The 23,042-nt window shown below is 55.5% G+C and overlaps 2 protein-coding genes across 4 annotated transcripts in view; one reads left to right on the top strand and one right to left on the bottom strand.

Moving 5' to 3' along the window:
* AFAP1L1 (actin filament associated protein 1 like 1) overlaps positions 1-16,594 on the top strand; it is a 28,093-nt gene extending 11,499 nt beyond the window's left edge. Inside the window, exons 3-20 of one of the 3 annotated variants that reach the window (XM_039910548.1) lie at positions 1,806-1,934; positions 3,179-3,262; positions 4,015-4,103; positions 4,968-5,079; positions 5,516-5,614; positions 6,181-6,392; positions 6,854-7,033; positions 7,723-7,812; positions 8,564-8,645; positions 9,368-9,514; positions 10,140-10,351; positions 10,848-10,993; positions 11,822-11,894; positions 12,183-12,294; positions 13,012-13,176; positions 13,757-13,935; positions 15,024-15,143; positions 16,257-16,594. In XM_039910548.1, coding sequence (XP_039766482.1) covers positions 1,806-1,934; positions 3,179-3,262; positions 4,015-4,103; positions 4,968-5,079; positions 5,516-5,614; positions 6,181-6,392; positions 6,854-7,033; positions 7,723-7,812; positions 8,564-8,645; positions 9,368-9,514; positions 10,140-10,351; positions 10,848-10,993; positions 11,822-11,894; positions 12,183-12,294; positions 13,012-13,176; positions 13,757-13,935; positions 15,024-15,143; positions 16,257-16,280 — 2,255 coding nt within the window. In that variant the 3' untranslated portion in view covers positions 16,281-16,594. Of the gene's footprint in view, positions 1-1,805; positions 1,935-3,178; positions 3,263-4,014; positions 4,104-4,967; positions 5,080-5,515; positions 5,615-6,180; positions 6,393-6,853; positions 7,034-7,722; positions 7,813-8,551; positions 8,646-9,367; positions 9,515-10,139; positions 10,352-10,847; positions 10,994-11,821; positions 11,895-12,182; positions 12,295-13,011; positions 13,177-13,756; positions 13,936-15,023; positions 15,144-16,256 lie in introns of all 3 variants that reach the window. The other 2 variants (XM_029052365.2, XM_029052366.2) reach the window with 2 other exon arrangements.
* A 2,127-nt stretch (positions 16,595-18,721) lies between these two features.
* LOC114807316 (defensin-A2-like) lies at positions 18,722-19,713 on the bottom strand. The gene is made up of 2 exons (XM_029052449.1): positions 19,507-19,713; positions 18,722-18,945 (listed from the first exon to the last, which is right to left on the bottom strand). The coding sequence occupies exons 1-2, from the start codon at positions 19,676-19,678 to the stop codon at positions 18,836-18,838; spliced, it is 282 nt and encodes a 93-aa protein (XP_028908282.1). The 5' UTR covers positions 19,679-19,713; the 3' UTR covers positions 18,722-18,835.
* Between the last annotated feature and the right edge of the window lie 3,329 nt (positions 19,714-23,042).

Genomic DNA, 23,042 nt, shown 5'->3' with positions numbered 1-23,042 from the left:
AAGTTCGGCTTCCCGGCGAGGAGAGGCTGCAGGCCGGACAGACACAGGCTGAGAGGGGGCAGGGCTGGAGTTGGCAGAACCAGCAAGGGGGTGGACCGGACCGACCTGGAATTGTTGTTCCCCAAATCCCACCCCACCAGGCCGAGGGACCCCACCGGGGCGGGTTTAGAGCAAACAAAAGGAAACTTCAATCACCTAGTCAAAGATGTTTCTTGAGTGCTGTCTGCAAAGCACTAAACTAAGCGCTAACGGGGGTGGGGAGGGTGGAACGGTAGGATAGAATACATCACTTCTTCCTCTGGCCCGAGGTGAGCACAGGGAATCCGTTCCTAAAGAGAACTGTGCAGCGGGGAATCCCAGCAGGTCCAGAGGAGTTTGGACAGATCCATGGACGAGCGTCTAAGCTGGATCACCGGAGGAGGGTCAGGGATGGAGAGGGGAGAGTTAGGGGTGTTGATGGTCCGTGCTGGGTCACTGGCGAAGAGTCAGGAGTGTTGACGGCCTATCTTGAGTCATGAAGGTTGATGTCCAGGAGGGTGACCAGCAAGAGATCCTCCAAACGCCACTTTGGGAGTCCAAGTCTTGGTCTAGAGTGGACAAGGGCCGCCCCGAGGTGACCAAGGCCCCGGGCCGAGTGGAGGGCTGACCAGCACAGTGGGGGTTAACAGTGGCCGGGGAGGAGGACGAGGAGGAAGAGGGGAGGAGGAGGAGGAGGAAACAGGAGGTCCCACCGATAGCGGGACGTCCGCTGGGAAGCAGGGCCGGCTCACATCCTGTCCGCGTCCCGGAGTCCGGGCTGGGCGGCGCCTGCTGCCGCAGCGGGAGGAAGGAAGAAGCAGCGTCGGGGGGTGCGGAGCGGGGGGCCCGGTTCTACCCCAGGATGGGGGTCTTTCCCCCAGGGTCACACGTCCCCGGTCGTTCCCCGTCTCCGGCTGCTTCTCACGGCTCTGCAAATCTTTGGTGTCCAAGGATCCCTCGGACGGTCTTGCTTCTTCCTCCTCCTCCTCCCCAGCCCAGGCCCCTCCACCTCCCTCCCACCCCATACCCATCCCTTCTCAGCTTTTCCAGACCCTATCCCCTCCCTTCTTCAAAGCCTCCCGAAGGGATTCCTTCACTCGATTCTAAGCACTTATCTATTCAGCAACTCATTCACGTGATCGTTGTTATTGAGCGCTTACTGTGTGCAGAGCACTGTGCTAAGCGCTTGGAAAGTACAGTTCGGCAGTAGACACTCGGCACAGCGCTGTGCCCGCATCAGGCACCTAGTATAGCGCTCTGCGCACAGCAGGCTCTCAACACAGGGCTCTGTCCACAGTGGGTACCCAGCACAATGCTTTGCTCGCCACAAGCACCCAGTACAGATCCCTGCACGTAGTAGGCGCTCAGAGAGGCGCTGGAGGGGCTGCTTCTCCAGCCAGAATAGTAATAACAATTGTAATTATAGTTCTTGTTAAATGCTTACAGTGTCCCAGACACTGTACTAAGCGCTGGGGTGAATACAAGCAAATCGGGTTGGACAGAGTCCCTGTCCCACGTGGGGCACAGAGTTTCAATCCCCATTTTACAGATGAGATGACTGAGGCCTAGAGAAGCGACGTGACTCACCCAGGGTAACACGGCAGACAGGCGATAGAGCCGGGATTAGAACCCAGGACCTTTTGACTCCCAGGCCCGCACTCTATCCACTACGCCATGCTGGGCATGGTTTTCAGGGGGGAGGTCCAGGTGAAAGGGTCCCCGTGCAGTTGGGGGTGAGGGACGGTGACCCCGGCGGTGACCCCACCGCTCTGCCATCTCCCTTGCAGTGCTGGAGCACCTCCTCCCGGAACTCGGACTACTGCTCAAGCTGCTGGACGGCGAGGACCTGAGCCCTGCGGCCCTGGAGAAGAAGGCCGCGGTGTCCGCCATTCTGCAGAGGGCACAGCCTCTACCTGGTTGGTGCTCCCTCCCCTAGATTCCCCTTTCCCTGTGGGAAGCCCCCCACCCTTCCCACACCGATCTGGAGCAACCTGAGGGTGGGGTCCACTGGTCCTGGGGAATCTGTCGCTCCATAGCTACCCCCTCCTCCCTCTTCCCTTCCCTCCCACCCTTCCACTGGCCAGGAAATAGCGGCCCTGGGCCCAGGATGGACGAGCAGAATCCAGGAGGAGAGACCGGATTTCCTTAGAGGAACTGGGCTCACACCTGTTCAAGCCCTCGGGAAACTGAGTCTCCCCGGGGATCCGCCGAGACCTCTGTACTCCCACATCTCTGGCCTCACTTGCCCTTGCCCCCCAACCCTTCCATGGGCAGCAGGCTAGCCTGGCCCTCTCCCTCTTCACCCCCAAGGACGCCGAACCCAGAGAGGCTCCGCGACTGGCCCAAGGTCACACAGCGGACCTGGCACTGGAGCCCTGGTGTCTGGCGGCTCTGCGCCCTGTCTCCCCAGTCCCCCAGGGCCAATGGGGATAGTGTGGTCACTGGGGGCTAGAGCTGGCCCAGCGTCTGACCAACAATAATCATGATGATATTTGCCGAGGGCTTACTCTGTGCCAAGCACTGTTCTAAGCACTGGGGTAGATACAAGGTAATCAAGTTGTCCCCCGTGAGGCTCACAGTCTTAATCTTCATTTTCCAGATGAGGTAATTGAGGCCTAGAGAAATTAAGTGGCCCAAGGTCACGCAGGAGACCAAGTGGTGGAGCAGGGATTAGAACCCACGTCCTCTGCCTCCCAAGCCCGTGCTGTTTCCATTAAGCCACGCTGCTTCTCGAGGGGGGTGTCTTGAGAAGGGGGTACCTTCCCGAGGGGGGAAGCCCTCCCCGCTGTGGCCCGGGGTCGCCTCTGTGGCCAGCGTCCTCTGCCCTTTCCCAGGACTTGCCTGTGCAGACAGCTGCTTCCGCTCCCCTGGGGCCTGGATTGGGCTAATGGGGGGAGGGAGGGTCGGGGGGGAGCGGGCCCCTCTCCTCTTCCTGCCTTCCTCTGGCCTCCCGCCCTCTCCCTCGGCCTCTACTTCCCCTGCCGGCCACCCTCCCCGGCTGCCCAGCTCCCGGGGGTCAACAGTCCTCCAGCCACCGACCCCGGGGAGAGGAAGCCAAAGCGAGGGTCAGCCAGGGTGAGGGGCCATGGGGCCTGGGGGAGGATGGGAGGATGCACCAGCTCGGCAGTGACGACGCCCCTCTCCCCCCGCCTGGTCTCAGGAAAGGAGAGCACTCATCTGTACCTGAACACTGCAGACCTGCACAACGGCCCCAGCTTCGTGGAATCCCTGTTCGACGAGTTTGGTAATGGACCCCCGAGAACAGCGTCGAGCATTAAACCACCGATCAGAGCTATGGCGACCATAGTGCTTGACCGTGATAAACTATTAATAGCCCCCCACATGCACGTTGGGACTCTGTGGGAAGACCAGGGCTACGTCCCTGGCCGGTTGCCCCATCTCAACTCGCACATCCTAGAGGATGCTGGGACATTTCACTGCCCGGCCCACCCAGCTCCTACAACAGGTGGGCACGCCCCTGACATGCCCAGTTGAAGCCCTGGCTTGTCAACCTTACAGAACCTGAGACCCGAGACTTAGAGCGAGAGCCGGTCACCCCTGTTTGGCTCTAACCTCCTTGAGGGCAGAGTCTTCTACATCGACTGTACTCTCCCAAGTGCTTAGTATAGCACTCACACGCAGCAAGCGTCCAGTACAGCACTCTGCCCACAGTGCTGCTTCTGTGATTTATTCGATCTCAGGAGCAGGGGTGAGGAAGTGAAGAAGGGAGAGAAGGGAGGTGGGAAATAGGGGGCCCTTTCCTCGTCCCCAGCATCATCATTAGAGATACTTACTGAGCGCCTGTTGAGTGCAGGGCACTGTACTGAGTGCTTGGGAGTGTACAGTATGAGAGAGGTGGTAGACATGTTCCAAGTACTCTGGGAGCTGAATCCACTTTGATCCACTGGAGACAGGTGATAGTAGCAGTGACCCGGGTGGGAAAGAGGCAGGAGAAGGATCTGGGCCTTGCATGTGTGAAGTCTCGACTCCTTCCAGACTGTGACCTGGGAGATCTCCGAGACACGCCCGAGGATGACAGCGAGGAAACGAACTCCGAGTCAGCGAAGAGCCACGAGCTCAGAAATGTAAGTTTGACGCTGGACTGGCTACCACTACCCGTCGGCCCACCTCCCTGTCCTCCTAGGCTGACTGTCCCCAGGTAGGGTTAGCTGGAAGACAGCCCGTGCTGAATAACGTTCCAGGAATGCCCCTGGCCTGGAAGTGCCCCGTGTCCATAATTCCAAGTCCACAGAGGCATCACGATTATGGGTGATCATTACCAGGCAACCTCATGGTGGTCACCAATGGGGGGTTGAGCTTGGTCTGGAAGGGGACTTGGGGTGGGCTTTGGAATGCACTTTACAGTGATAATGATAACTGCTCTGTCCATCAGACCACACTGCTTAACCCCAAACTACTGCCTAGAGCTCTACCCTGGTGCAGGCTTTGTAATGGGGTAATAATGATGATGATGATGATGATGGTATTTGTTAAGTACTTTCTATGTGCAAAGCACTGTTCTAAGCGCTGGGGGGGATACAAGGTGATCAGGTTGTCCCACGTGGGACTCACAGCTTTAATCCCCATTTACAGATGAGGTAACTGAGGCACTGAGAAGTGAAGTGACTTGCCCAGAGTCACACAGCAGGCAAGTGGCGGAGCCGGGATTAGAACCCACGACCTCTGACTCCCAAACCCGGGCTCTTTCCACTGAGCCACTCCCTGCTTTTCTGATCTTATCATTATGAGCTGAGCCGTCTCCTCCTCCGCAAATCCCTTCGGAGAGGCTACTCGGGGTCCCTGAGTGGAGACTGTGGGTGCTGGATCTCAAGCCCCGACCCATGTGAGGAGCTGGGCTTGTCGACCCCACTGCCCCCCATGTCCCTTGGGTCAGCCGGGGACCTCTGACTTGCCTCGGGAGACTTCCAAACCCCTCTCCTTCCTCGTAGGTGTCCCGGGAGCCCCCACCACCCCTCCCCACAACGCCCCCGCCTGAAGACTACTACGAGGAAGCCCTCCCCCTGGGCCCTGGCAAAGCTCCCGAATACATCACTGCCCAGAGTAAGTGGGGAGCCCCATCCCCATTTTACAAAGCGGGTCGACTGGGGCCCAGAGATGGAGAGCCTCGGTGGCAGAGAACATGTCTACCAACTCTGTTGTATTATACTCTCCCAAGCCCTTAGCACAGTCCTCTGCACGCAGTAAGTGCTCAGTAAATACCACTGATTGATTGACTTGTCCCAGGCTGCCCAGCATGCTGGGAGTGGAGGTGAAGATGAGAATCGCAGCCTCCTTCCTAAGTCCCACTCTGTTTCCCAGCTCTGTTTCCCTCTGTGTCCCCGCTCTGGGACCCCACTCTGCATCCCTTTCTGGGTCCCACTCTGAATCCCCCCGCTGTGTCCCCAATCTGGGGTCCCCCCACCACCACCCCGTGTCCCTCTCTGGGTTCTTGCCCTGCATCCCCTCTGGGTTTTGCTGACTTAGGACTTCTCTGCAGATGGCATGAGCCCCCCCAACTCGCTCGAGGATGGATACTACGAAGATGCAGACAGCAATTACCCGGGGACCCAGATGAATGGGGAGCCGAAAAGCTCGTGTAAGTTCCGGGAGAGACAACAACGAGGAGGAGGACAATAATAATTGTGCTGTTTATTAAGTGCTTACTGTGTGCCTAGCACTGTACTAAGCCCTGGGGTTGATACACAATAATCAGGTTAGACACAATCCCTGTCCAACATGAGGCTCACAGTCGAAAGGGGAGGGAAAGCAGGTTTAGAATTCCCATTTTGCCGATGAGGAAACTGAGGCCCAGAGATGTTAAGTGACTTGTCCAAAGGCACACACAGCAGGCAAGTGGCAGAGCTGGGTTAAGAAGTCAGGTCCTCTGATTCCCAGATCCGGGCTCTTTCCACTAGGCCATGCTGCTTTTCTAGTAGAGAGAGCACTGGACTGGGAGGCTAGAGATGAGGGTTCTAGACCCAGCTCTGCCCCTCACCTGCTGGGAGATGAGGAGTGGGGGATTTAACCTCTCTGGGCCTCAGCTTCCTTATCTGTACAAAGGACAGAAGGCCAGAGATGATTGAGACCAGGGTCTGGGGGGTTAGAACGATTGGAAACACCAGACAGACAAAGCGCCTGTCACTGAGTGTCTGTCCCCTGCAGACAATGACTCGGACGCTATGAGCAGCTCCTACGAATCGTACGACGATGAGGAGGAGGAGGACAAGGGTCGGCAGCCAGCCCACCAGTGGCCGTCAGAGGAGGCCTCCCTGCACCTGGTGAAGGATAGCAGGATATGTGCCTTCCTGCTGCGGAAAAAGCGCTTTGGGCAGTGGGCCAGGCAGCTGGCCGTCATCAGGGAAGACAAGCTGATGGTAAGCGGGGAGGAGGGAGGAGCCCTGGGGTGGGGGTCTAGGATGGAGAGACGGGGGGAGTCAGGAATGGAGAAGGGAGAGTCAGGGGTGTTGGCTGGTCCATGCTGGGTCACTGGGGAAGAGTTAGGGGTGTGGGATGGTCCGTGCTGGGTCACTGGGGGAGTCAGCTGTGTTATATGGTCCATGCTAAGTCACTGGGGGAGAGTCAGGGATGGAGAGGTGAAAGTTAGGGGTGTTTGGGGGGGGGGTCTGTTTAGAGGGAATCAGGGCTGTGGGATGGTCCAGTCCTAACCCCGAAGGCAGGTGTCCAAGAGGACAACCAGCACACAATTCCTCCCAGTCTGCTGGTCCCACTGAATCAGAATCTGGCAGGCGTCCTGTTCTGATCTTCTCACTGGGAAGCCTTTGCCCCTCTGAGACCACCTGACCGGCCCTGTTGGGCGCTTTTTCTCTCCACCCAGTGTTACAAGAGCTCCAAGGACCGCCGGCCACACCTGGAGCTGGCCCTAGGCACCTGCAATGTCCTCTATGTCCCCAAGGACGGGCGCCGCAAAAAGCATGAACTTCGCTTTTCCCCGCCGGGCGCTGAGGCCCTGGTCCTCGCTGTGCAGAGCAAGGAGCAGGCCGACGAGTGGCTCAAGGTACCATCTGCTCCGGAGCCTCGGGCCTGGGTGTCCATGGCCGTAGCGGAGCCACCAAAGATGGTCTTGATTGGCAGCTCCTTGAGGCTGCGGGTGACATCTTTGAAATCCAGTGTTTGTTCCCAAATGCCCAATCCAGCACTCTGTGCACGGTGGGCACCCACTCTAGTGATCTTCCCATGCTGGGTACCCAGTCCAGTGCTCCTCCACCCATGGTGGGCGCTCAGTCCAGCACTCTGTCCACATTGGATGCCCACTCCAGCTCTCTGCCCATGGTGGGTCCTTGCTCCAGTGCTCTGCCCAAGGCGGATGCCCAATCCAGTGCTCTGGGCCTGTGATGGGCACCCAGTCTAGTGATCTGCCCATGGTGGGTGCCCACTCTAGCACTCTGCCAACAGCGGGCATCCAGAACAGTATTAGTGATGCGATCTGATCTTCCCACTTCACCTTTCCACCCCCAGATCTTTCTGGGGAAGGCAAATCCCGGGGCAGTCTCTGTCCCCGACTTGAGCAAAGGAGGATGAGGAGGAGAAATACTGCCACGGACTGAACGGGAAAGATAGAACATCTTGCCCCCCAGCATGGCTGCTCCCCAAACTCCTTTCTGCCCTGTGCCCCCATCCAGCTCCTGGGAAAGAGGTGGGGGCATCTCTTCTCTGACCCAAAGCCCCCTGCCCTGTTCCCTGCAGGTGATCAGGGAGGTAAGCAGCCCTGGAGGAGCGGGAGTGTCCGAGTCGCCCTCGTCCCCGCTGCTGCCCTGTAGGCTGGACGTAGACAAGGTACAACTGTGCCCCCCTCCAGGCCCTACCAGCCACCACCACCCCCAGCCCCCAAATGCGGGATCCCCAAGTCAATCACAGCTGATCGGGAGTACGGGGTGGCTTTGGGAAGCAGGAGGGGCGGGAACTGCAGCCTAGCAGTGTGGGGAGGGTCGGGAACAGCAAAGCTCCTGGTCTGGTCAGTTCTACTCTAATTTCGTCCAGCTGGGCACCGTGGCGTTGACCAGGAGAAGGGTATGCACCGGTCCCTGAGCCAGGCATGAAGCCAGAGAGGGCAGGGAGGGTCAGGGGGTGTGGGAGAGGGAAGGTAAGGGCAGGGTGGTCAAGGGGATGGGAGGTGTGGACTCATGGGGGTGGAGGATTCATTCATTCAATCAATAGTATTTATTGAGCGCTTACTATGTGCAGAGCACTGTACTAAGCGCTTGGAATGAACAAGTCGGCAACAGATACAGACAGTCCCTGCCGTTTGACGGGCTTACAGTCTAATCGGGGGAGACAGACCAGAACAATGGCAATAAATAAATTGGAGTGGAGTGAGGAGTGGTCAAGAGTGTTTGGGTCAGAGGTGGTGGGGGCAGAATGGTCGAGAATGAGGGGGTGGGAGGTGTGGGGGTCAGAGGCCATGGGGATGGGGTGGTCAAAGGTGTGGGGGTCAGGTCGTGCGTTGGGGTCATTGGGTTCAGAGGGAAGGAGGAGGGAGGGGAGATGGGCTGGATCTGTGTCTCCCTCATGGCAGCGGCTCTCCCAGGAGAGACAGACCTCGGATTCGGACAGTGTCGGTGTAGGGGACGGCTGTTCCCCGGTCAGCTGGAAAGAGGCGGGGGAGCACGGTGAGACCCCAGATCACCCAGGGCCCTCTAGGGACCCTATGGGAGTTTAGGCTCTTCAGCCGCCGCGGGGCTGCTCCTACAACCCAGGAGTCCAGAGAGCCTGGTGTGAAGTTGCCAGGACGGTCCTGGTCCCCCACCCCCACTTCCCCAGGTCCAGCTCCCATCTGGTCCAGATGTACTGGGCGCCTCTGTGTCCAGAGTCCGGCTTCCCTCCACTGCCTAGGCCCGAAGCTTGGACGCAGCACCAGTGTGGGATGGGGGTGTCGTGGGGGGGGACACAAAGGCTCTGGAGCGAGGGAGTGACACTGGGGGCCCCCGGAGACACACTGTGTGGCTTACTGGAAAGAGCACGGGCTTGGGAGTCAGAGGTCGTGGCTTCTAATTCCGACTCCACCACTTGTCAGCTGGGCAGGTCATTTAACTTCTCTAAGCCTCAATTACCTCATTTGTAAAATGGGGATTAAGAGTGTGACAACCAGATTACCTTATACCTACCCCAGGCTTGGAACAGTGCTTGGCACACAGAAAGCACTTAAATACCATAATTATTATTATTGCATCAGGTGGGCTCGGTCCGACCTGTCAATTTTTAAAACTGTTGGGGGCGGCTCCTGGCCGGGAGGGGTAATGGGGCGGGGGGGGGGGTCCTTCATCCTCTCTCCCTGCCCCCCGCACCGACCCTCCTCTCACTCTCGTGTCCCCCTCCCGGCCCATTCCCGCAGCCAGAGGGAAGAAGAGCGGTCTGGCGGAGCTGAAGGGGTCGGTGAGTCGAGCTGCCGGAAGGAAGATCAACCGCATCATCAGTTTCTCCAAGAAGAAGTCGCCGGCGGAAGGCGCGCACCCCTCGGAGGAGGACCTGCTGGGCTGCGGTGCGTCCGGGGGACCCGGCTGCGGGGAAGGGGAATTGGGGAAGGGGGCTGGGGGAGGGGGAGTCGGGAAAGCACGGGGAAAATCTAGGAAGGGGAGTCTGGAGGGCTAGAAAAGACAAGGGGGAGACCCTGGTGGGGCAAGGAACTGGGCAAGAGGATGCCCGGGGGAAGGGTGACTGGACCAGACCGGAGGAAGGTGGAGGGAGACCGAGAGCGAGGATGGAGTTACCCTCTCTGCGTCTCTGTTTCCCCCTCAGCGGCTCAATCTCCCCTTCAGTGCCTCAGTTTCTCTCTCTGGTCCTCAGGCTTCAGCACTTCAGGCTCTCCTTTAGCGCCCCAATCTCCCTCTCTGCGCCTCGGCCTCCCCCTCTGCGCCTCTGTGTCCCCCTGTGGCCCTCAGTTCTCCCATCTGCGCCTCTTTCCCCTCTATGCCTCTGTGTCCCCTTCCGTGCCTCAGTTTCCCCTCTGTACAAGGAGGACCAGATCCTTAGCCCGCCTCCCTCTTAGCCTGTGAGCCCGGCGTGGGCCAGGACCCGATGATCCAGCCTGTCCCCCAGCTCCGAGCGCAGCGCTTGGCGCAGCGTGGGCGGGCGGGGGCTGACCGGGCGGCGGCCCCTCCCCGCAGGCTCCCTGCGTGTGCTGTCCCGTCAGTGCTGGCGGGAGCGCTGGTGCCGTGTGCAAGCTCACACCCTCTTCGTGCACAAGGACCGGGCGGACCTGAGGAACCCTCTGGACGCCGTGGAGCTGCGGGGCTGCCGGCTCGTCCCCGGCTTCGGTCACCAGCATCCGTTGGCTTTCCGCATCCTCCGCGGCCAGCGGGAGCTCGCCGTGCTGGAGGTGGGAGGACCGGGGCTGGGGTCGGGACGAGCTGGGCCCTGGCAGCCGGTGGGAGGGGGTGGAGATGGCCGTGGGTTGGGAGGACCCTCGGGTGGGGGCTGTTGGGGGGACGGGACGGCTGGGAAGGGTTACCCTAGCCCTAGGAGCCTGTGGAGCCGCAGCAGCGGTGATGGGTGTCATCGCATCATCCACACCCCCTCCCTCGCCACCCCCCAAATCCGCTGGCCATCAACCTATGTGGTTGACTGTTTGAGAAAGGGTCTCCTCCCCCTCTTTCAATTTACTGAGCCCTTCCGGGTGTGGAAAACACTGCGTGCGAGATCACCACTTCTCTGGGCCTCAGTTCCCTCATTTGTAAAATGGGGATTAAGAATGTGAGCCCTACGTATCCAAACCGATTATCTTGTACCTACCCCAGTGCTTAGAACAGTGCCTGGCACATAGTAAGCGCCGAACGAATGCCACGATGATCATGTTGATGATTATTCTGAACCAGGCAAGCAGCTCGGAGGACATGGGCCGCTGGCTGGGGCTGCTGCTGGTAGAGACGGGCTCCCCGGAGACACCCGAGGCCCTGCACTACGACTACGTGGATGTGGAGACCCTAGCCAGCATCGTCACCGCCGGCCGCCAGTCCTTCCTGTGAGGACCCCTCCCCTGGGGATCCGGGGTGGGAAGAAGGGGGGTGGTGTCCCGTTCGGGCCAAGTTTGGAGGGGTGGGAGAATGTGAGAGGCTCATGTGATGGGATGCCCTAAGCATAGAAGCCCCCAAAGGGGCCTGGCCAGAGGCGTGCTTAGAAGCAGGATGGGGACAGATGGGTGAGGAGGAGGAGGAAATGGGGTCTCTACAGGTTACTGATAATCGTGATAATTAAGTGCTTACTATGTGCCTGGCACTGTACTTAGCACTGGAGAAGATACAAGATAATCGGGTTGGACATATAATGATAATTGACTAATTTGGTCAATTGTATTTGAGTGCTTACTGTGTACAATTGTATTTATTGTACTAAGTGCTTGGGAGAGTACAATATGACAACAAACAGACACATTCCTGCCCTCAACATAATCATGGTATTTGTTAAGGGCTTACAATGCGTCAGGCAGTGTACTAAGCGCAGAGGCAGATACAAACAAATTGGGTTGGACACAGTCCCTGTCCCACATGAAGCTCACAGCCTCGATCCCCATTCTACAGATGAGGGAACTGAGGCCCAGAGAAGTTAAGTGACTTGCCCAGGGTCATACAGCAGACAAATGGTGGAGTCAGAATTAGAAGCCATGACCTTCTGACACCCGGGCCTTTGCTCTCTCTACTATGCCATGATATGGGGCACCCAATCTAAGAAGGAGGGAGAAGAGTCATTGAGTCCCCATTTTACACATCAGGAAACTGAGGCCCAGAGAAGTTAAGTGACTTGCCCATGCTCACACGATGTGCCCTTCATCCTCGTACATTCTCTCCCCCAGGTTTGCCAGCTCCTGCCCGGACAGGTGGACTGAACCCCGAGTCTATGATGAAGTTCCCTATGAGAAGCTGCAGGTTTGTGGCCAGCCCGCACCTCTTCCTCCTGAGCCCCTTCCTTGTCCCCCTCCTCCCCACTCCTCCACCCGGAGATTCCCTCCCCAGAGGATGTCCCCAACGCTGCATCTTGGTCCCTAGCTCGGCTCTCCCAGCAACTAGAGGTCCTGTTGCCGAGCGATGGGCTCCATCCTCAAGGCCCCGGGCCCGTTCTGGAGGGAAGAGAACCCCCGTTGAGGGGCGGGGGGATTCAGTGTCTGCCCAGGGGCTGAATGGCTGTCCCTCCCGTCCTCGGCACCCCTCCCCCAGCCGGAGGACCCGCAACGCCCGGCAGGGGCCCAGGTGAAGAGACACGCCTCCTCCTGCAGTGAGAAGTCGCGCCGGGTGGATCCCCAGGTCAAGGTCAAACGTCACGCTTCCAGTACGTTGCCGGGACCCGGCCGGGTGGCCCCCTCACACCAAGAAACCCTCAAGCCCTTCCCAGCCCAGTGGCCCCAAAGTTCTCCGCCCCAACCCGAGGGGATGGCTGGGCCATATATACCACCTGTGAGTGACCCAGCCCAGACCATCAACACCCCTGACTCGCCTCTCTCCATCCCTGACTCTCCCCCTCCCCCTTTCTGACTCTCCCCTCTCCACTCCATCTCTCCCCTCTCCATTCCTTTCCCCCACTGACCCAGCACAGACCAACCCACAACCCCAACTGTTCCCTCTCCATTCCTCACTCTCCCTGGTGACTAAGCACAGGCCATCCTACACCCTTGACTCTCTTCTTTCCATCTCTGACTCCCCCAGTAACCCAACATGGATGCTCATCCCTGCATCTATTTTACCTTAGATTTATCTGGTGCTGTTATTTTCCCAAAGAGGCTTCGTTCATTTCTCATGATCTCATTTTTGTCCTCCCATCATCCCTGTGAACTAGGGAGGCCTGGGGACTGTTATCCCTATTTTACAGAGGAGTAAACAGAAGCCAGAGAGGCTTTGTGATTCCCCCAAGGCCTCTCAGCAGGCCGGGGGCAGAGGAAAGACCTGAACCCTGGTCTTCTGAGTCCAGGCCCTGACTGTCTCCCCCGGGCATGCCAGTTTTGATCTTGGCCCCGTGCCATCCTGTGACGTTTCCGGGCCCTTGTGTCAGGCGCTCAGCAGTATCGCTACGGCAAGAACCGGGCCGAGGAGGACGCTCGCCGCTTCCTGGTGGAGAAGGAGAAGCTGGAGGGGGAGAAGCAGTCGATCCGGGATGAACTGGGGTCGCTGCGGAGGGAGAAGCGGGAGGTGAAGGAAGCCATGAAGACCAGCTCAGGTACCCCCTCCCATCCTGATTTCTGGTGCTGAGCTCCCGGTAATTGCCTGCAGTCCCATCCCCTTGCTCGGTGACCTCGCCGAGGTGGACTGAGCGCATTCAGGGTGATGAGCTTTGTAGCGCAGTCCTGCTTGGTGCAGAGTGCTGCACTGGGTGCCTCCCGTGGGCAGAATGTTGTCCTGGAGACCTGCTCGGTGCAGAGAACTGTAGTCTGTATAAAGCACTGTACTCCGGATCTGGAGGGTGCAGAGATCTATATGCGCTCATATAATTGTATTCACTGAGTGCTTACTGTGTGCAGAGCACTGTACTAAGCACTTGGAAAATACAATTCAGGTGCCACCTGGGTGCAGAGCACCATACTGGGCCCGTTGGGTACAGAGCACTGCACTGGACATCCCTTGGGTGCAGAGGGCTATATTGTGTGGCCCCTGTGTGCAGAACATTGTGTTGGGCGCCCCTGTGTACAGAGCGCTGTACTGGGAACCTGCTGGGTGCTGAGCACTGTGCTGGGCTGCTCAGAGGCCACCCCCGCCCCCTACCACCGGTTGGGACACTGAGCTCACCCCCCACCCTACAGGGAAGCGGCTGGAGACGTTGGAACAGCGGGCAGCGGCGCTGGAGGCCGAATGTCGGGAGCGGGAGGAGAGGCGCATCGACCTGGAACTGCGGCTGACCGCCGTCAAGGAAAGCCTCAAGCAGAGCCTGGCCGGGGGCCCCGCCCTGGGCCTGGCAGTGACTGGGCAGGCCAAGAATTCGGTATGAGACCCCCCCCCACCCTGCAGTCCCTCCCCAACCCCTCTCTGCACTCTACAGTGGCAGAGTAGACAGCGCGTGCCCCTGCATTTATTAATGTTTTAATGGTATTTGGTAAACACTATGTGCCAGGCACTGTACTATGCCCCGGGTGGTAGATACAAGATAATCGAGTTAAGCACAGGTCTGTTCTACCTAGGGCTCACAACCTTTAATCCCATTTTACAGATGAGGTAATTGAGGCACAGAGAAACCAAGAGACTTGCCCAAGGTCACACAGCTGGACAAGGGGAGGACCCGGGATTAGAAGCCAGGTCCTCTGACTCCCAGGCCTGGACTTTTTCCACTAGGCCACTCTGCTTCTCATCTGAGCTGACTCAGTTCTCAGGGGTCCATGTTGAGGGACAGGGGATTGAGGTCTCCCAGATAACTGGTAGCAGGATGCCGGTTGGCTTCCCTTGATGTTTGAGTAGGGCGGCACTAATCTATGTCCCCTAATGGTCTGACACTGGGCTAATAATAATGATAATTTTGGTATTTGTTAAGCACTTACTATGTGTCAGGCACTATACTGAGCACTGAGGTGGATACAAGCAAATCAGGTCGGACATAGTCCCTGTCCCACATGGGGCTCACATTCTTAATCCCCATTTTCCAGATGAGGGAACTGAGGCACAGAGAAGTTAGTGACCTAGCACACATTGCTTTGCACGCAGTAAACGCTCAATAAATACGATTGAAAGAATGACTTGCCCAAGGTCACACAGCAGGTGCGTGGCGGACCCGGGATTAGAACCCTGATTGTGTCCAGTCAGATTTGCTTGTATCCATCCCAGTGCTTAGTACTTTGTCTGGCGCATAGTAAGCACTTAATAAATACCACAATTATTATTATTGTTATTAACACCCACTGATAGTGGAGAAGAGCAACACTTATCAGAGTCTTCCCGTGTACTGGCCCAGGGGCCCTGGTTAGCAACTCGCAGTGGACTGACAGAGGTCAGGGGTTCCGTGGCCCGGCTCTGGATCTCATGAGGGTTCTGAAGCCGGGAGAGGCAGAGTCGCCGGCTGAGTGAGTTTTCCCTCCCCAGGACGCCGGGAGCAAGCCCAGCGGCGGTTCCGCAGTCCCGGTCAACTGTGCCTCCGAGCTGAGGAAGAGGAGGCCATCCGTCGCAGCCACCAGCAAAGGGAAAGTCTTGCAGAGGGCAAAGGTACTTCCCGCTCAGTCCCCCAACATGGGGCTCCATCGCTCTTCTATCATGGCTGGGTTTGGGATGGTTAGCCGGGATCGTTCACGAGCATAGCGGTCAATCCATCAACAGTATTTTGTGAGCACTTACTGTGTGTGGAGCACTGTACTGAGCACTTGGGTGAGTGCAATACAAGAGAGTTAGTAGACATTTTACCCTCCTTCAAAGTGTATTAAAGGCACATTTCCTCCAAGACGCCTTCCCTGATTAGTCCCTCTTTTCCTTTTCTTCCACTCCCTTCTGTGTCTTGCTTCCTTTATTCACGCCCCTCCCTGGGCCCAGCCCCACAGTACTTACGCACATATTTGTAATTTATTCATTTATATTAATGTCTGTCTCCCCTCTAGTCTGTAAGGTTGTTGTGGGCAGGGAATGTCTATTGTACTGTTATATCGTACTCTTCCAGACACTTAGTACAGTGTTCTGCACACAGTAGGCACTCAGAGAATGCATTTGATTGATTAAATGATTGATGATCTCCGCCCTTAAGGGGTTTAGTCTGTGTGGAAAGCACTGTACTAAACACTTGGAAAAGTGCAGTGCCATATAGTTAATAGGCATGTTCTCTGCCCTCTCGTTGGTTAGACTACTGTATGTAGACCACTATACTGAGTGCTTGGGTGAGTATAATAGTTAGTAGAAACGGTCCCTAACCTCAAGGAGTTTACAGTCTACCTTGTGCAGAGCGCTTTTCTGAGCACTTGTGGGAGTATTCATTCATTCGATCATATTTACTGAGAGCTTACTGTGGGCAGAGCACTGTACTAAGCGCTTGGGACAGTACAATATAACAAACAGACACATTCCCTGCCCACACCAAGTTTACAGTCTAGAGGGGGAGACAGACATGAATATAAATTACAGTTTTATGGGATTATGAGAGTGCCATAGAGTGTTCATAACAATTAACTGTTGAGCTCGCCATTCGTCACCATTAATAATTCAGCTAGCAATCGCCGACCGTCTTGATCAGTAAGATGAATCCATCATAATTGTGTTTGACCACGACACCGATGACTCGGGATGGTGACAGCAGTGACTGCTACTCATAGACCCTCTCTTTCTGTCCCACAGGAGTGGGAGATGAAGAAAACCTAATTCAATGCTTACCAGCACTTGCCCTCCGAAGAGACCCCACTCCATCGCCTCCCCCCCCCGCTCGGAGATGTTGGAGGGACTGGACTCCCCCTGGAGATGGGGCAGAGCACAGACCTCAACTCCACTCACATGCATACATACACACACGCACACACACACATGCACACGTGCTCCTCCAACACCCCCTCTCAGGGACTACGAGGGCCTATCCAGGGGCTGTCGGGGTGTGGTCTGGGGGAGACAGGCTTGGGGAAGGAGGGAGCTTACAGTGGGGGATCCAGGAGGAGACTCAGAGCTCTGGGGAGGTGGGGGTCGAGGGGGACGGGGGAGGGGAAAAAGGGCGGACTCTAGGGTTCTTCTCATCTTCTGTCTGGACCTCCACCTCCAAGTGGGATTTGGAGAGGAGAGAAATAGGGGCATGGGGGTAGTTGAGGTAGAATGTCACTGGAGAAATAAGGCTGTGCTGTGGTTTGTGCATCATCTCACGTGGGGATACAAGGATGCAGGGTGCTCCGTGCAATTTTTCACAAGGAGCTATAAGGCAGAGGGATGGTTTGAGCAGCACTTCACTTGGAGACATAAGGCAGCAGGGTGGTTTGAAAATCTTTTCACTTGGAGCTATAAGGAAGCGGAGTGGTCTGTTCATCCTTTCAGCTGGGGAAAGATGACGGCAGAGTGGTTTGTACATTTCAACTGGAGAATGAAGGGCTGGGGGAAGAGTGGTGATTTTTCCACGGGAGAAACCGGGACACGGGATGGTTTGTCGGTGCTAAACCTGCTGAAAAGTATTGTTGGGGAAGGGGGGGAGGGCAACCCACTTACTGGGCGTGGATGGGCTGTTGGGCCTCTTGACCGGTCTTTGCCATTTCCCCTCCAATAAAGATAAAACTGTCATCCCTCCGAGGGCTGTGATTTCTCCCCCTACCCCCACCCCCCAACCCGTGGTGGTGGCAACAGGGTGGGGAAACAGGCATCAGACACAAGGCTTACACAGGATCCCCACCCTGCCCACCCTCTCGGAGAGCCCAGGCCTCCAAGGACCTGTGCCTGAAATGGGTGCCCTATCCCCTGGTCAAGGGGCGGGAGGGCATACGACCCCTTCTCCCCCAGGCTCGCTTGTCTGGGGATTTTGACCAGACCTAGAAGTTTCCATTCAGAGTTGCAGAGATCCAAGATGACGGCTTCCGGGGCTCTTCAGAATAACTGCGGCCTCTGTTGAGCACTTACTATATGCCAATCATGAGGTAGGTACAGAATTAGCTCCTTGAAGCCTTTTGACTCCTGCCCTGACAGTGAGAAGCTGGCGCCTGTGTACGCAGAGACCCCGTTTATAGCCATGACCGCGGCCTCCTCGATGTTGGCTGGAGGCAGTGAGGGTCGTTGGATGGGGCTTAACCAGTGGCCTCCGGTACTCAGGGAGAAGGCCTGTCTTTTCTGCTCCCCTGGTCCTGACGGCCCCGCAGAGGGGACTCATGTGGGGGGGGGGGTGGTCTCCTGATCACATAATTCACTCCAAAGTGGGGAAGATGGATCATGTGGGGGCAAGGAAATGTACCCTTCAGAGGTTAGCCTTCTGCTTTGTTAGATGTCGTTGCAGTGTGTGATGAGTGCTGTATCGGGCACCTATTGTGTGCAGAACAATGTTCTGGGAATCTGTTGGTTCAGAATGCTAATTTACATGCCCTACTGTGTGCAGGGCACTGTACTGGACACCCGTCTGTGTGCGGAGTGCTGGATTAAGTTTAAACTATGTGTAGAGCGCTATGCTGGGCATCCTACTCTGAGCAGAACACTGTACTGAAATCTCTACTATGGGCAGAGCCCTGTATGAGGCATGTAATGGGTGCAGAGTGCTGGAGTGGGCACCATATTGTGTGCAGGGCACTGTAATGAATACCCCACTGCATACAGGGTGTTGAACCAAGAGTCTATTGTGTGCAGAACACTTTACTGAGCAACTACTGTTGCAGAGTACTGTAATGAATACCCCACTGTGTACAGAATGCTGAACTAAGCACCTACCTTATGCAGAGCGCTGTACTGAGCAACTACTGTGTGCAGTCTACTGTACTGGGCACCAAAGCCCTGAATGTCCAGTTTTCCTAGAATGTAGCTTGTGTAATTTCAATTTCAGGAAAACCTGTGCTCCCACACACACACTTTCCCATACACACGTGATATCTTAGACACTACAGCAGTCCGAGCCTAGAGCAGCTTCACGCGGTCGTACTAAAGCTCCTTCCACTGCACCGGCACGCTAAGTGGAACCTATGGAGCCGACCTGTGCTTGTCTAGGGAAACATGACTTCCTTGTCCTGCAACAAGGAGGACTCAGGTTCTGGCTCCTGTCTTGGCCCCATGGCCTCATGTCAAACTCCCAGGGTCGGGGTGGTCTAGGATGGAGACACGCCCAGATGCAGTAATACACACACAAGCACGGATCTGATGCAATTCTGTATTTGAGTCAGAGACACAATTGCGGAGGGTCAAGGATAAGGAGCAAGGTGGAGTTTTCAGAGGGGATGGGAACTCAGAGAGACGCCTCATGAGGTCCTTTAGCAGCAAAGCTTGTAGGTGCGGTTTGATAAACGGCAAGTCCCGGAACTCTTCTCCCAAAGGTAGCAAGATAATCTGCAGTAACAGGTGATGGTGCCTCGCTTGGGATCTGTGGAAAAAGGAAACACTCTGATTATCTGTTTTTGTCCCTGCTCTTTTAGTAGGGAAGGGTTTGTCTTCTATTTGCTCTCATGTGGTTTTGCCTGCTGTCACCTCTTCCCTCCAGGGGCCCAGGGCTGGCCGTCTCTGACTGGGCAAGGGGTGAATTGGGCAGCCGTCCCATGGGCAATCCTGACTCTTCTAAACCTGCCCCCTCCGCTGTTCTCCACTCTCTTGGTTTTCCTCCAAGAGCTCTGACTGCTTCAGGGGATTGAGCACCTCCATGCCTTCTGATCTCCCACCTCCCCCACCTTTGCACCTTTCCCTTTCTGGACCCTTGCCCCCTGCCTCTCCCACGGCTGTTCCCTTTACATGGCTCATTCTGGCCACCCCCAACCTTCCTGCCCCCATTGCCCTCTCCCTCCTGTCTCTGTCCAGGTCCCAAGCCCTGGGTGGACTGGTTCCCTGTCTCCCTGTCCAGGCTCCAGCCTCAGCAGTCAGGGCTGGATCATCTCCGGGCATTGGATGCCAGCTTTCAGACCTCAGGGTTTCCCCCCCCCCCAACCCCTACCTGTAGAGTCACCATCTATGCCTCTCTCAATCAACATGATGGTGGTTGGATCCTGGGTCTCTGTGATCTCTGGTTCCTCGGTTATGACCTCTTCTGCCCCCTCGTCTATGGGCTGGGCCAGGGTCTGGGCAGCCAGGAAGAGGAGGGCCAGGAGCAGGCTGAGGGTCCGCATGGTGGCTGTTGAGCAGTGATCTCAGGTTCCTGAGAGAGGCAAGGGGGAGTTGGATGCTCTGGAGGAGAGGACGGGGAGACTCAGAATTTATGCTAGGGTAGAGGGGTGGGGCTGGAGGGGGCGGGGAGAGGTGGTGACTGCCACAGTCGGGGGCCACTCTGAGGACGTCCCAAAGGCCCCCGCCCTCTTTGATGTCCCATTTGATGTCTCTCACTGGGTCAGCACCCCCTCCAGCAGTGGGCCCTCCTTATTTACCCTGGGTTATCTAGTTCAGTAGCAATAACCCTCCCTGACTCCCAGCTGCCGGCCAGCCAATCTAACGTGGGGATGGCTGAGGGACCGGAAACCCCATTCAGAGAAGCAGTGTGGCCTAGGAGATAGAGCCAGGGCTTGAGAGTCTGAAGGTCATGAGTTCTAATGCCAGGTCTGCCACTTCTCTGCTGTGTGACTTTGGGCAAATCACTTCACTTCTCAGTGTCTTGGTTACCTCATCTGGAAAGTGGGGATTAAGACTGTGAGCCCCATGTGGAACAGGGACTGAGACCAACCCACTTGACTTGAATCCACTCAAGCGCCTAGAACAGTGCCTGGCACATAGTATCATTATTTTCAAGTGCCGTCGACTCGTTTTCTATTCATAGCAACTCTATGGATATATTTTCTACAGAAAGTGCGGTCTTTGCCATAATCTGTAAACTTTCTAACGGTTCTTCCATTATAGTTGCTATGGTCTCTATCCATCTAGCTTCTGGTCTGCTTCTTCCATGTTTTCCCTAGACTTTTCCTAGTGTCTTCTCCAGAGAGCTAGTCCTCCTGATTGTGTGTCCAAAATATGCTAATCTAAATCGAGTCATGTGAACTTCCAAAGATCACTTCAGCTTAATTTGCTCCAAAATCCGTTGTTTTTCGGGCAGTCCATGGTATTCACAAAAGCCTTCTCCAGCCCCACATTTTTAAAGAATTGAAGCTCTTTCTCTCCTGCTTTTTCACTATCCAGCTTTCAGATCCATACACTGTTACTGGAAACACCATAGAATTGAAAATTTGTATTTTTGTGGCAATTGTTACATCAGCGTATTTCATGACTTTTTCTAGGTTCTTCAAAGCAAGTCTTCCTAGTATTAATCTTTGGCTAATTTCTTGACTACTAATTCCTTTATTATTGATGATTGATCCCAGAAGAGAAAAATCGTTGTAGCGGTAATTGTAACAAAGGAAATTAAGACAGTTACTGGATATAATGCCGCCAGTGACCAATTGATATCTGTTAGATTCAGAGGAAAACCATTTAGTACGACAATACTTTAGGTATACACCCCAGCAACAGTTGCAGAGCCAGAAGAAATAGGTTTTATAATGAAGTGCAGAGAGATTGATAAAAACTGCAAGAAAGATAGGTTGTTTATCACTGGAGATTGGAATGCAAAAGTTGGTAATGGAATGGAAATGAATGTTGTTGGAAATTATGGCCTTGGAAATTGGAATCAAGCTGAAGACCGACTTATTGGTTGACTCAAATGACTTTTATTGCCAACACCTTCTTTACCTAACCTTAACAGTGACTGTACACATGGACTTCACCAGATGGACAATATAGAAATCAAATAGATTGTTATTTGTAGAAAGAGATGGAGAAGTTATATTCTGGCAGCAAAAACATGGCCCAGAGCTAATTGGGAAGCAGATCATGAGCTGTTAATGTGCAAATCAGGCTAAAACTTAGAAAGATCAATTATGCCTTACAGCAGCCCAAATATGACCTGATGAATATTCCCCCTGTATTTAAGGATCATGTAAAATATAGATTTGAGGTGCTCAATCTCACAGGCAAGGGAGCGGAGAAAATGTGGATGGAGATTACAAATGTCATCAAGGAAGAAAATGACCCAGTATTGCCAAAGGCCAGGGACATAGTAAGCCCTTAGCCAATACCACAGGTATTATTATAATTATTATTATTATTACTATTAGTCTACCTATCATGCCAGGACTAACTCAAACAATAAGCCCTGCTGGATCAGGCAGTGAAAGCTCCCTCCTCCTCATTCTCTAAGCCGGGATCTCTCTCCCACAACCCAGTATACACATTAAACTGCTCCAGTGGAACAGGGGTGGGGGGGTAGCAGTGGGGGGGAGGGAGGAGAGATCCTACCCCCTTCTCCCTCACCCTCCCTAGCCTGGGCCCCACCCAGAGAGATCCCCGCACCTTTGAATGGGGGAGACCCCTGCTCACCTCCCACTCTTCTGTCACCCCACTGCTTGGCCAGGAGGCCCAAATGTGTGCATACACAGAACACCCTACAAGTCAGAACCACCAGACCCAAGGCCCAACGGGCCTTGTGGGGGTCAAGAAGCCCCAGCCCCTGCAGCCGGTCAAGCCTGTTTCCAAATGTCCTGAGAACCCAGCCCGTCAACCGAGATCAGACAGGAACGGGTTGGGCCAGGACTCCTTGGGTAACCCGAGGTCAACAACGAGTGACCCACACCACCTTCTCTTGGAGCAGATGGCAGCCGTACGATCATCTGCAGTTGCCGCTATCAGCCCTCTTGCTGGCCGGGCTGGGCGAGCAGGGGCTGGTGCAGTGGGAACCAAGTTTGCCACAACTGCTGAGACAGACCTACAGCGACAAAGTCCCCTCTACCCTCCCTCCATTAAAACCTCTCCCAGCACCAAGGCCCAGTATCCTGTTTTCCTTTCCCCAAAAGTGAGCGGACCTCGGGCCCCTAAGCCCGGTCAGATAGTCCCACGACAATCCAGACCCAGATAGCCTAAAGTTCCAGAAGATGCCCTTCCCCTCCCCGCCCCCCACCCCCAGAACCTGGCCCTCTTAACAGAAACCTAATTCTGACCTCTATCCCCTCCCACCTTGGGCCGACAAATTGACTGAGCTCCTGTCCTGAGCGCTTGGGAGGTCCTGCCCTCGGGGGAGTGCTGACACTCTAAAGGGGACAGACCAAAAGAGGGACCAGTCATTGACAAAAAGGAAAGGTAAAGGAAAGAGGAAGGCTAAGCCTAGATGTTGTCCCGATAGGTTAGGATTAGAAATGGCTGAACAGAGACCTGAATGGACAAATTGATGTGCAAATCAACAGATGAATAAATAAGAAAATGCCTCCATTCAGAAGTCCCAAGGAGAGAGAGGAAATTGGTAGGATTTTGAGGTGGTGCTTGGGATGATGTGGTGGAGTTGGGATTAGAACACAGATCCTTCTGACTCCCAAGCCCGTGCTTTATCCACTAGACCACACTGCTTGACTCTTATACGTCGATGTGTTTATGTGTGTGTACTTATAAACAGATAATGCTTGGCATGTCAGGTTGGCCTGGGTATATGAAGATATAAGAGATCAGCAGGCTTCAGGC

The sequence above is a fragment of the Ornithorhynchus anatinus genome, chromosome X2 (assembly GCF_004115215.2).
Source record: "Ornithorhynchus anatinus isolate Pmale09 chromosome X2, mOrnAna1.pri.v4, whole genome shotgun sequence".
NCBI lineage: Eukaryota > Metazoa > Chordata > Mammalia > Monotremata > Ornithorhynchidae > Ornithorhynchus > Ornithorhynchus anatinus.
Note: the sequence above shows the minus strand (reverse complement) of the source record. Positions and strands in the feature narration are given on the sequence as shown.

Coding starts and splice junctions, on each gene's coding strand:
- LOC114807316 (XM_029052449.1), bottom strand. CDS start 19,678: ATGCGGACCCTCAGCCTGCTCCTGGCCCTCCTCTTCCTGGCTGCCCAG. Junction 18,946..19,506: donor CATAGATGGTGACTCTACAG/GTAGGGGTTGGG, acceptor CTTTTTCCACAG/ATCCCAAGCGAGGCACCATC.